The sequence below is a fragment of the Bufo gargarizans genome, chromosome 6 (genome assembly GCF_014858855.1).
Source record: "Bufo gargarizans isolate SCDJY-AF-19 chromosome 6, ASM1485885v1, whole genome shotgun sequence".
In the NCBI taxonomy this organism is placed as follows: domain Eukaryota; kingdom Metazoa; phylum Chordata; class Amphibia; order Anura; family Bufonidae; genus Bufo; species Bufo gargarizans.
The window spans coordinates 296,136,221-296,150,285 of record NC_058085.1 but is presented as its reverse complement, the minus strand read 5'-3'; the positions used below and the strand labels follow the sequence as shown (position 1 = coordinate 296,150,285).

Genomic DNA, 14,065 nt, shown 5'->3' with positions numbered 1-14,065 from the left:
CTGCTCATTTGCATATGGATTAAAAGTACTTTTCTCCAGAATGAAAGAACAAATGTACCATTACATTCAGCTGAGCTAGCCCTACAAGACATTGTGAATTTCTTGGTGACCGATTACCTTTACTCAGATACAATACCAAAACATTGCCCCTTGTCTAATTACTTAAGCATAGTGTGGATAAAATTAGATCAACTAAGTTCATATCTGAGCTTAGATTCCCGTATTCTGTTCGACCACAGGAACAGAATTTTGGGACCACCATACCGGTCATATTCCGAACAATGCTAGTGCCAAACAGATTCCATACAAAATAATGGGATCTGTCGGGTTTCCGGCTTTTCTTTCTGTATTATACACGCTTTATTGTGACTGAATATTTGCATTCCTGCTGTGTAACTCCCTGTTTTCACAAAATGGGATGTCCAGTAATTAATCTGAAATATACAGACAGATACTGTCACGGTGGGGATTGGGGGAAAACTCCCTACCGTATAGCATAGGTCACCTCCTAAGCTTCCCTAATCCTGGCACTGTCTCCTAACCATATGAGCAGACCCAGATGGTAGGTGGGCTCATACACAGCAACCTCGGACCCTGAGCTACCCTGATGCCGCCTGAATAAAAGGTTAAGAGCTAGAGATGACTTGCTCCTCCAGAACATGGATGAACAGGAGTCTCACAGGCCAAGCAGCAAAGGTAAGGGAAGACAGTGAGCAGCAACTTGGTTGGCAGGTAAGAACCCAATGATACGACAACACACCGAAACAACAAGCACTTACATGCCGCAGCAACAGGGTCGAAAACCAACGCCAAAACTACCTGGACCCCTATGCGGACAGAATGCATGGCGGCCCCAGGCAGAACTGCTCACTGACTTGTGGTTCCCCCTCTGGGGAACCCAGGGGCCCTCTCACCGAAGGCACAAACAGACAGGAGAATGTCTAGCAACCATGCTGGACAACACACCAAACAGAATAGACAGAACACAACACTAGACATAACACACCCTGTACATAAACCCTCAAACATATACAAAGAAAGGAAGGGGAAAATACATTAGGATGACATCAGATGACCTTGATGTCTAACTAGGTGGCCCTCACACTGGAAGGATGGAATATCAAGGGCAGGAGCATAGCTCCAGCACACACCAAGGCAGGAGAACTACTGACCTCACGCTCGCAGCACCAGATTAAGAGCCATGAAGCCACACCCAGAACACACCTAACCTAGTTAACCCCTCCAGCACCAGACAGGGAAAGAACCATAAGAAGGAGAAAAGCACAAACATACTGCACCACAACGCGTTGCCCCTGGCAACCAATATGCATGGCAAACAACAACAAGAGCAGGACACAGCCGTGACAGATACTTATCTATCATGCAATACCACCAGGGAGGCTCCTGACTGGCTTCAATTTTTTTCTGCAGAAGGACAACAAGCCCAAACATACAGCCAATGTAATTTAGAGCCATCTTCAGCATAATAGGATATTGTCCTCATAGAGTCCCAATCTCAACATCATCAAGTCTCTCTGGGTTTACGTGAGGAGACAGAAGAATTTGAGCAAGCCTACATCCACACAAGATCTGTGGTTACCTCTCCAAGATGTTTGGATCAACTGCTGTTTTGAAGACAAAAGGTGGTCACACCAAATATTGATTTGATTCAGATTTAGCTCTTGTTCATTCACTTTATTTTTATCAATTAATAAAATGCAATCTATTAATGTTTCTATTTTTTAAAGTGTTACTTTAAAGCATTTTTCCACACCTGCCTTATACTTTTGCACAGCACTATATATCCTAAGGATCCTGTGCCACATTCCTACACAAAGGTGCTAAATATATCAAATGAATTCGTTTGGACCTATTTTCAGCCTCCGCCACAGACAAGCTGCAGTTATTAAAGGAAACAAATGCTAATACTGTACGAGTTATCATAGACAACAGATCCAAGAATTAATTGCCTCGTGATCATACGACGCCTGTTCTTTTTCGAGATCTTAACAGAATGGCAGGAAGATCACGCTAGACATACGATTTCTAAAAATAATATGCTAATGTACTAAGACTGCAGGTTTCTCCTTGTGAGAATAAAACATAAATGTGGATATTTGCCAACTATAAAGAATCTGAATCTCGCTGTTTTGTTCGCCTGCTAAAAGAGCATTGCCTAACTAATTATGGTTTATTACAACAATAATTGGTCTTGTTAATGTAGTAATGAAACGCGTTTGGAAAAAGTTGATGAACACAAATGACTTGTCAATGTCTCCTAAATGGAGGTTAACAAAACCGATATGTCTACATTGGGAAGACATCCCCGTATACACAGTAGGCACCCTGTCTGATATTGGTTAAGGTCCTGATCACATTCCTGGTCCTCTAGGCTGGCCAGTGGCGTAATCTTGTTCATTACTGGCATATATCATATGACCTCCTCTGGAACATAAGTGCTGATCTCTGCAGCCCGCTGCTAATAATCTGCGTCATTTCAGCCACTACAATAGTAATTATAGGGACTTTAAAGGACACGGTTGGGTTCAGGAACACTATGACCATTCATTCATGGCTGAACCTTAACTGCAAAGTTATTTAACTCCTTTATCTTCACAGAACAGAATGTAAGTTGCTTGGTGAAAGAAAGTTGTGAATAGGCGTTCCTTTAGTAAAGGTTAAAATAATTCTGTAATTAGGAACTTTTTTTCTATTTAATGAAACCTTATGCAACTTTTCAATATGCTTTGTGTATCCATGCCCCAAGATCTCCAATGAATTGAACCCTTTACTGTTTACCTTCATATTTTGAAAACTTTTCCTATTCATGTCCAACTGACAGAGGCCAATGGATTGTTAATATAAAAAGAGCTTTGATATCTTACACCTACTGTATGTATGCACATTTTCAGCTTCTGCTTTTTAATGTGGGAATGTGACATCAGCAAATGAGCTATTGTTTAAATCTTGTTTTTATATTAAGCATATTTTTTTTGCAGACTTTTTAGTGATTTTTCTCTCTCGTCTCTATCTATATTTAAAAACATTTATCCTGCTGTCATGTCCTGCTCTGACTATGTGCGGAGGTCGGCCAGAATAGCAGCACGTGTTTAGTATTTTGTTTTGGAGCCGTGCTGGATCCGACTTCCATCAGGTGCACTGGGTGGGGTCATTAGGTTAAATAGCACTCCACCCCAGTGCTCTGAGCGGGTTATAGACATCACTTTGGTCTTGGAAGCAAGGAAGGTTGGTTGTCAGTTCCAGCTCAGAAAAGATAAGTGTGGTTTCTAGTTTTGTTGTTTGCTGTCTTGGTTGTTTTTGTGTCATCTCTCCCATCCAGGTTCTGTGCGAGCAGGCTGCTCCTATTTCCCCTCTTTACCATCTCAGGGAATCTAGGGTGTTTCAGCCCAGGCACGGGGACACATCATTCCTACCACCAAGGTCTGAATGTGGTCTGAGCAGTGCAGGGAGAGAGGTCAGGAATAAGCTAGGAGGTGACCCTTCCCCTGCTTCTCGCCTAGAGCCTGGTTGTTGGTTTATCTGTGAGTCTGAGTGCACGTCCGTCGTGACACCTGCAGTTTTCACACTGGCCACCAGGCCTTAAATACGTTAAGACTTCCAGTCTTTTGAAAACTGGCCAAATAGGCCATAGACACAATGAACAGAAGGGGCCCTCATCGACTTCTGTAGTAGAGTTTTCTAGGTATGCTCTGTGACCTGCGCAGGGGTCAGGAGGGAGCTGGTAAGCTGTGAAGGAGAACGTTTGCTATAAACTTATATTCTGAAGTTGTGTAGATCGGCATCTCAGTAATCCGTCCATGTGACGCTCAGTTTCTGAAAATCCGGCTTCTGCTGACGTCACAGCCTTTACTAGCTTTCCAGGACGGGCTACAGATGGGGCGTCACTGTTACTGTGGACAGGGCCAGAACTTTTCCTCCCTCTGCGGCATGTGAACTGAATCCACCTGTGCCAGGGAGAGAAATGGCACTGACCCCGTAAAAAGCAGAATTGACATATGCCTAGTAAAGGGCATGATGTCAACAAATGCAGGATTTTCAGAGGAGGAGCGCCATGTGCTCGGGAGGGCAATCCATGCAACCTCAGAATGGGAAGTTTATCACAAACTTTCTCCTATAGCCGTGTCATGAGTAATTAAAGTGGGTTTGGGAGACCTTCTGGGTCCTGGAAAAGTCCTTTAATCCAATGGTCCCTGCTGCTCTTGGTTTTCTTGTACTACAGAGATGACACGTTTTCTCATTTTGTCTATGCCAATACTAAGCAATTGGAGTGATGTAACAATAAAACCCAGCGCTCACCACTATAAAGAAACATCAAGGAAATATTCAACACAGAATTTTTTACCTAAAAATGTCATGATCTCTTTAAAGCTAGAAGGTCAGCACTACTCCAGACATACTGTATGTTATAGCAGTCCTATGTGACAAGCACCATCCCAGCCACAATAAAGAATTAAAAAGTAAAGTGCTTTATATAACTGCTCTACATATTTCTATCCTCAACATAGAAATAAAAAAAAGACTTTGAAAGCTATAAATATCAAACCCAGGCAGGGCTCCAAGTGTCTAGGAGATATCCAATAACTTTTTTTTTTTCATAAAAAAAATAAAATTTCAATCCAAGACTTTGCCCGCGGCTAAGTACTGATTAAGCCAGAGAGTGCACAGAAAAGTACTTAAAAGACAAGTGCAATAAACGTAAGAACCTTTTTCTATCCTTTGCTTGTAAAAATTGTCATGAGCCGTAATCCTAGAAACTGTATGTGTCATTGCTGCGCCATCGCCCTTCCATGACGCCATGTACATGCAAGTACTGTGGTTGCTTTTTGATCTAGGCTATTTCATCTACAAGCTTCGTCCACCGTCAAACGGATGTCGTTGGGCTGTATGCTGTAGTCAGTCACGTACAAGCACTGGTATAAAATGATGCTAAGCTCACATTAATAGACTGTAATCCTCAATTTGCTATTAAACACCCCAAATTATGAGTCAATGCTCCATTGAGCTAATAGTATAATATAAAGCAAAGCTTGGGAGATCAGGATATGAATGGACTCGACACTAATTGAACAGGTGGAACCGAAAGTCTTTGTCACAAAGTACTATTAAGGCAGAAGAAAGACGCAAGAAAGCACAGCCACCACACCCATGTTCGTGGCCACTGATCTGGCTTTTCTAACCTCCTTGGATTAGCTGGAAATCTAGCATTGCATGCTGGCCATTATCCATATAATGCACAGACAGGTGGGATCCACCAGAGCAGGAGTCACTCTTAGGGCTCGTTCACACGACTTGCCGTATTTCGGCCCACATACGGCGGGTCCACAATACACGGGGCACTGGTTGTGTGCGTTCCACATCACAGATGCGGACCTTTTCACTTCAAATAGAGAAAGTTCTATCTTTTTGCGGTGTGGAGGCACGCAACGGAACCCCAGGAAGCACTCCGTAGTGCTTCCGTTCCGTGCCTCCGCACCGCAAAAAGATAGAACTTGCTCTATTTTTTTTAGCAGAACGGACGGATCGTGGACCCAAGTGGTACCCTGACTCCTCTTTAGGCAAATAATTCTGGAGCATTTATTCTATCTCTTACAAACTCAATTTCGTGCTATTCCTCTATTATTCCAGATAGAAGTTTGTATTGGAGATTGGTGTTAAGAATTGAGCACGTGTCCCTCCAAATACTCCAACTCTGACTGGCACAGTCTATAACCCTATGCTGCTGCCAGTGTCAGACTGTACAAGTAGGAAATAAGTGACCCCCATCATGTTTAAAACATGGCAGTGGCAACATTGGGGTTAAAATAAACCCCATATCTTGCTGGCTGCCTGATACAAGTTTTTTGCCTGCCTTTATTGTGGGCCGGGTTCCTGCGCTGGCTGTGCAGTGCACTAAAGCACACTGACGAGAACACAAGACTCAGAAGGAGGAGGAGGCTGCCGTTCGCTGAGCTCACTAGCTCAGACGGCGCAGCGGTTTATTACCTCCCCCGTCCCTCCTTCTGCTTTAATTAGCCACACATTCATTGGTGCGGGCAGCTTCAGAGGCCAACCATTTAACTGGGCTCAGCGGCAGCCGCGTCATAGGAAGGGGGGACCCCCTCCTTCCTTCTCCACTGACTCTGGCCACAGAACAATAGCGCGTGCATGCCGAGCGCCATGTTATCTCATAAGAGGAGATACTGGGCTGCGCAGCCTAGTATAGAAAAAATGAAAATCCCGGTACTGAATCGATACTGGCATAAAAGTATCGATTGGGTATTGAAATTTTGATACCCGAGACAACCCTACTTATGGGATCAGTAAAACTTGCATTTCATTGGATTTGAAGGGGTTGTGCAGCTCCAGGATAGGTCATCAGTATCTGATTGGTGGGGGGTCTGGCTCCCGGCACCCCCAACTATCAGCTCTTTGAAGGGGAGCCGGCGCTCAGGTGGGCGCTACTTTCGCTTTAAGATTACACTGCACGTCATCTCATTTGCAGCGGCGGCGCAGTTTCATCACAAGTGCTTGTTCTATTCAAGTGAAGAGGACTGAGACGATGCACAGTGTAATTCTGAAGAGGAAGTAGTGCGAGCGTCACGTCCTCCTCAAACCAAGAGTCGGACCCCCACCAATCAGACATTGATGACCTATCCTCAGGACAGGTCATCACTATTACTGGCTGCACAACCCCTTTCTGAACTTTGACGTCAAGGAGACGGTCCTATCAGTGATTGACAGCCATCTGTGTATACACAGTCATAGAAGGAAGGCTGTCAATCACTGATAAAACTTCAAAGCCCAGAATGAGCAGGAATTTAAATGTATAAATTACAAGTTTTACTTAATCTTTTCCTATAAAATTATATATCAATCTGCTCAGCTGCTCTACAACCTGCTGCCCGCAGCTCAGACTCCATGCTCAATGTGACAGGTTGCCTTTAAACAGAGGGCTCCCGAGATGAGCTATAACAACCATATGCCCTACTGAACAGGTGCTATGAGATAGTCCCTTTAAATTCAGGTTGGAATTTATTAAGATGTGTGCACCAAATGCAATGCAAATACAAAGTCCGAATCTGTTCTCTACAAGGTACCTATGCTGACGTATAAGAAAAAGGGTATTCTTGTAATCACCCATAGGTACAGCCTGTATTTTGTTCCCCAGACACTGCTGCAAGATTCAGGTTGCAAGGCAACGCTAAACATTAAAATTAAATGAGTCGCTAAATTTATGGTACTGGGCAGCTCCATGAGGTTATGTATCCATTACTTGTTTACTTGGTTTAAGCTTCTATCTAAGAGTCAGTGGTGACTACAAACATAAATCCAATGTGAAATACACTGTTTACTCATGTTGTAAATTTGGTGCAGAGGTTATAGAGATGACACTGTCCATAGACGGCATCAGAGAACTTGCTTTTATTGCCCTTGGGCGTCCCTAAAACTGGAGGAGGGACGCTGACAGACATCATAGCACCTATTGTATATGAAACAAAGGGATGTTTGTAATGCTTGTGTCGGAAAATATAGATCTGTGTAATGCACATTGTCCCGTGACTTGAGATATGACAGGTCCCAATATGACCCAAGGAGAGAGAGGCACCTGCTGGTGGGAGCGGCCCTGCATTTTTGCACGTAGATTCCAGACTATATTTAATCCCAAGTGAGCACTGTTAAGTAATTAAATCTTTACTCGCATTCGAGGAAGCTGAGCCTCCATGGGGTTACCTTTCTGTCAACAGCTTGCAAGTAGGACTTATTCCTACTGTTGACCCTCAGTATAAGCAGACTAGGGTCTGACGACAGATGGTGAGGATTGACATAAGAAGAATTAGCCTAAACTGACTGGTTTTTGAAGGTTTTCAGCCTTACCTTATCTGGCACTGGTCGATGATAACTTTTTGCAAGAAAAAATAAAAATCAGGGACTAGGACCTAAGTATTGGTGCAGTTTTTGTGAAAGCGGTTACACCAGCGTATACATTTATAGCATATGCACAGGGTACGCCATAAAATACCTGACGGGAGTGGGTCCTACTAATGTGACCTGTAAAAAGAAGAGCAAGGAGAGCTTACGTAACTCCCAAGAACTCCACCTTTCCATTCTTTTTAAAGGGTGTACGTGCTATTTAAAGGGGATGTCCCACGAGAAATATTCAATAGTTTTCAAACCAGCACCTGGATCTGAATACTTTTTTTAATTGCATGTAATTGAAAATTTGGTATAGCCACTGAGTTATTCAATAAAATGTATCTGTATAGCGCCACCTGCTGTTCTATTTCTTATTTCTTTGTCTGTCCCGCTGAGACGGCGGCACATGCTCAGTTTCATCCTTCAACTGCCTCCTGAGCTGTGATAGGTAGAGCATGGACACGCCCCCTGAGCTGCAGCAGAGAAGACCCTCCCCCTGAGCTGGCAGCTTGATATAAATCTAGCAGAGCAATTAATGGGGAGATCTCTGGATCCATGTGAGGTACAGGGCTGGTTCTAGCGTTGTAATAAAGAGACTGCAATGTACTATATGATATTGGATTTTCATTTTTTACATTAATCATGGGATAACCCCTTTCCACGGGATAGGTCATCAATAACAGATCGGTGGAGGTCCAACACCCGGCACGCCTGCCGATCAGCTGGCCTTCCCTTCATTATTTACCTGCTCTCAGTCTACATCGCTCAAGTGTACAGGAACAAGCTTGAAGAGCAGGCTTCGCTGGCACGGTGTGTGGCCTTCCCTTCAACCAGCTGATAGGTGTGGGTGCTGGGTGCCGTACCCATGCCGATCTGATATTGATGACATATCCTGAGGAAAGGTCATCAAAAAAATAATAAAATAATAATAATCTCTTTAAGGATTGTAGAAAATGGGGGAGCAGGGTTATAACCCATATGGGCACAGTATTGGCCACCATCAGCTCTGAAATAAATCAAGATGAGTAAGGAATAGAACATCACATTACTTCAGAGAACCATTGAAGCTTGGAAGCTCCAGTCACATGACCTTATCGCCGTCTATAAGAATTTAGAAGATGCTCTTGAACGACTATGGAACAGAAGAAAGCTATGACTGTATCATGGGAATGGTTTGCCTATTTCAGGGATGGCCAACCTGAGGCTCTCCAGATGTTGCAAAACTACAACTCCCAGCATGCCCAGACTGCCAACAACTATCAGCCTACTGCATGGCGTGGTGGGAATTGTAGTTTTACAACAGCTGGAGAGCCTCAGATTGGCCATGCCTGGCCTATTTTATACCTAAATGGTACAGTGCTGTATATCAGACATGCCTACTCTGAAATGGGATCCCAGTCTTTGATTTCAGCACTATTAAAGCATAGAAAACCCATTATCATTTGGTCACTGTTAAATCTAACCTCAATGTACATTGCTTGCTAGGTTAGCGAGTAAGCACTAGTGTTTACCTTCCATAGGCAAAACGCCTGTCCTTGTGATGATCCCCAAAGGTGTCCCACAACCTGAGAGAGACGCTCACCTCGTCCACAACATCCCGCGAGCGTTCAAGGACCTTAAGAAAAGACAAATATAATATCACACATTTATTGCTGCAGCAAACTCTGCTCAAATTTCTGCAGATTGTGCACTATTTTCGGTGACATCACAAAATCTTTGCTGAAATGTAATATTCCAGACTATTAACATCACATGCCTGGGATTACAGCTATACATTAGCCAGCAGACATTATAGGGTGTACAGGACAAGGAGGCTACAGGAGAAAAGCAGCCCCCCCCCCCCCCATGCGCCGGGCCCCTCAGAGAGAATATACTTACCCCGCTCCACGCGCCGTACCTGGTGGGGACGGCGACGAACCTCCCATCTGCCATTGGCTGCGCCCCCCCCCCCCCCCCCCCCCCCACTCCGACACTGGATGTTTTCATCCGTGTACAGGAAGAAACAGCAGCAGCAGTGTGGGGACCAGGAGCAGGGCAAGTATATTCCCTCTGAGGTGCCCGGCACATGGGGGGGTGGGGGACTGTTGTATGATGTTGAATAACCCCCTTAATGTACTGTAAGGCTGGGTTCACACCTGAGCGTTTTACAGAACGTTCCTACGCACTGTGAAACGCTCAACAGGCAAGTACCAATGATTCCCTATGGGAATAGTTCACACCTGAGCGTTTTACAGCGCGTATGATCGCGCTGTAAAACGCCTGACGCCCCAAGAAGTACATAAGCTTCTTTGGGGCGTCTTGTCGCGCGTTCCTGTACATAGACTTCAGCGGGAACGCGCGACAATAGGTGTTCGCTTGTCTCTGTATGCGCGATTGCAAACGCCCGTACAATCGTGCATACAGAGCTCTCCATCGCGAACGCTCAGGTCTGTCAGTGCCTGTCAGCACAGGTATTGCAATGGTACATTGCTATTTAAGCTGAACCATAACAATTCCACACCTTTTGGAGCAACATGGTTATGTCATGAAAAAAAACAAAAAAAAAAAACGGTAAGGCTCAAACAGCGGGTCCGCAATATACGGGCACCAGTTGTGTGCACTCCATATCAAGGATGCGGACCCATTCACTTAAGTGGGTCCACAATCAGCAAGATTCGGAGCGGTGCGGACCGGAGGCACAGAGCGGAAGCCCTCGGAATCACTACAGAGCGATTCAGTCAGATTTCGGCCCGTGCTTCCGCACCACAAAAAGTAGAACATGTACTATTTTTGCGGTTTGGACTGAATCTTGTGGATCGGGGACCTAATGCCCGTGCATTATGTACTATGCTCCCAGGATACATGCAGGAAATTGGTTCATCATTGTCAGCACTACCTAGCAGTAGGCTAACCAACATGTTCTTTTCTTTATGTCCATTGTTAGGGTACTTTCACACTTGTGTTGCTGGATTCCAGCAGGCAGTTCCGTTTTTTTACATTTTTAAAGGTCTGCACATGCGCAGACCGGATCCGTCATTGCGGCTATTTTGGCACTAATACATTCCATACATTAGGATAAAACTAACCCCCTTAGGATCCCCTAGAACGGAACTCCATATCGGAAAACTTTGACGCAAGTGTGAAAGTACCCTTACAGTGTCTCTAATGTTACTGCCTCTCTTTAAAGCCCGTTTTAAAGGGTTATATCCGACTTGCACATTTATGGCATATCCACAGTATATACCATAAATGTCTGAAAGGTGCATGTTCCGCACCTATCAAGAACAGTGGCCCCCCGACTCACAGCCAACGCAGAGGTTGGTGGAAGTGTCAGAGTTTGTGGATATGCCATAAATGTCCAAAATGGGAATAACCCTTTAAAACACCTTACTATATTTCTACTTCCTGAGCTTCTCCCTTTAAAAGTGAAAGTGACTTTGACAGTAGGGGATAGCTTTTTTTAGTGGGGTCAACAGAAAAGTCATGATTTACTCAGACTTTTCTTCTGTCCGTATTCACAATATAGGTGAGGTAGTAAAATTCCCCAGTATATAATATTGGTTTGTGTATTGGCAAATTTTCCTTCTATAAACTATGGCTACCTGTGTGTGTGTGTGTATGTATTCCTTTTTTTTATTGTTCGGTCTTTTACTTTTTAGTTATGTGGCAAAAGAATAAATGGTTACAGTAAATCAAACAATAAAATATGATAAAAAGAGAAGTGGCGCAACCAATATATCTCCTGCTTCAGACTAATGACCTGCAGATAAATAGCAGAAGGAGAACTCTGGTAATGTGACCTGTGTGTGTGTGAGAGGTCAGGCTATTGGCATCTTCAGAATTAGGCAGGTACTTACCTCTTGACAGACGCGGTACTGATCTATTGCCCATACTGTCGGTACGTGGGTGGCCAGCAGCTGGTACTGAGTTAACGTAGTGTTACAAGCTCTGGCGCAGATAAGCCGTGTCTTGCCCACTGCATTGTCCCCGACGACCACACACTTGATGGTTTCGACATTGGGTCGTTCGTAGTCCATATCAGTGTCCATTTATGCAGCCCTAACAGGGAGACAATGGTGAGATGAGTAAGGCAGGAACATTACACTCTGAAGAGTCCCTCTACAACTGAAGACGAGAGGTCCAGTTTATACTGGAACGCCGTATGGCACATAGAGTAAACACCACGACTCCACTTGTTTTCTCTAAACATACCGGTCTGCATTTACAGAAAATATAGAGCGTGGTATGCATCACAGACATGCACAAGTTCAACTTCAGCAAGTATTTAAAGGGGTTTACGAGATTCTGATATTAATGACCTATCCTCAGAATAGGTCAACAATACCAGATCATCTGGTGGTCTGAAACCCCCGCCAACTAGATATTTGAGGAGGACACGGCCTTCCAGTGAGCGCCACAGCCTCCTTGCAGTTTTCCCAAACACATTGGATAGTGGCTATGCTTGGTATCTCCCCTCAGCTCCATTAGCTTGAATGGCACTGACCTGTGCCTATGCCATGTGACTGATGAATATGATGTCACATGGCCTAAGAAGAGGCCAGAAGTTGGACCCCCACTGATCTGATACTGATGACTTATTCTGAAGACAGACCATCAATATCAAAATTTTTATCACATATTAACAGCCTACAGGTGAATATTCCGTTTTGTTTTTTCCACAAAGGTGGATGACTTTCAGGATACCATTTTTTGAAGTCGGTCCATGTATTCTACTTACTGTCCTGGATGATAACATTCTCCTTTGTTTAGACTTTTAGTCTTGCTTGACTTTCTCAATCAGTCCAGTCACTCCGGCCAGAGAGGAAAAGGAATGAATGACTTAAATTAGGGTACTGTCACACATGCGGCAGAGGAATCCGGCAAAACGTATGCCAACTGATGGCATTTGTAAGACTGATCAGGATCCTGCATTCCGGTGCGGTATTATCTCCGTCCTGAACAGTCAAAAAGACTGAACTGAAGACATCCTGAACGGATTACTCTCCATTCAGAATGCATGGGGATAAAAAGGATCAGTTGTTTTCCGGTATAGAGCCCCTAGGACGGAACTCTATGCCGGAAAAGAAAAACGCTAGTGTGAAAATACCCTTAGAGCATCACACATTACACTGATAAGTGTGACGCTCTTCTGTGGACATCTTTATCTAGACCTATCAACAGAACAACAGAGTAGTCATACCGTCATCCCAATGATAAAATAATTGGGAAAAAGAAGCAAACACGTTGGAAATAACCCAACAATACAATCCCAGTGTTCTTGAAATATTTCATGTAAATGATATCCCAGCGGGCATAGCACCAACTCCTGGGATATTCTTAGATAAAACCCATGGCGTCCTAACAATCACTTCCAGGATATACATTTTGCTTGTCTTTCAGTCTACACAGAATATTTCTGGGCTTTTACTGCAGTGCAGTAATTATATCTGTTCATTTTCTACACATACTCCCATAGGAAATAAGTTATTACACCACTTCAGCTTTTCTGCTTTCTAGTCCACACGTCTATTCTCAGAGCTTGTTAACCAGCACCAAGAGATATTATGCTAATATTACAATGCCTTATGAGAGGCGATCTTTGCTTGCTGCTTTCTAGAAAACATGATCTGTACTTAATTTTCTAGAAACCGTGCACTCACTCGCTGGTGTGAACAGCTAAAATAGAGGTGTTATGGCAGAAAATCCAAGAGAAATCTATCACTAGAGGTCTCCCAGGTAGATGACGAGGAACAGTGCTTGCAAGGGAGGCGGAGGTCCCTTTATTCTAGAGAATGGACTCTATCAAAAGATGGTTAAGGTAGTAGCCCAACAAATCATGGGGGAAGGAGGGGGTCCCTAAATCTGGGCATTCTCTATCAGCTAGAGCAGTCATTATAGAAAAGTGGCTCCCTGTCTCTGGTAGACCCGATTACATAGTCAGCAATTCGCTTGAATGGCCAACATGTACAGTACAGCCTGTATTATACAGCCCGATGTGGCATACAATTGTCGGAAGTATTCCTTCCCGGCAATCGCCTGCTCTGTGGCTATTACATGCAGCGATCCCCTCCGCAGCATGGGCAGGAGCCATCGCTAGTCCCCATGCTGTCTAGTGGTTTGCCGGCAGCAGATCGCGCTGTTTAATAACTGCAAACGAAAAAATGTTAACACT

General features: G+C 44.1%; 1 protein-coding gene across 3 annotated transcripts in view; it reads right to left on the bottom strand.

The window, feature by feature from the left end:
* Positions 1-14,065, bottom strand: part of RHOBTB1 (Rho related BTB domain containing 1) — a 113,191-nt gene that overhangs the window by 18,335 nt on the left and 80,791 nt on the right. For all 3 annotated transcript variants that reach the window (XM_044296582.1, XM_044296580.1, XM_044296581.1), the window contains 2 exons: positions 11,751-11,952; positions 9,426-9,529 (listed from right to left, as the gene is read on the bottom strand). In XM_044296582.1, the coding sequence (XP_044152517.1) occupies positions 9,426-9,529; positions 11,751-11,942 (296 nt within the window). In that variant the 5' untranslated portion in view covers positions 11,943-11,952. The remainder of the gene's footprint in view (positions 1-9,425; positions 9,530-11,750; positions 11,953-14,065) is intronic.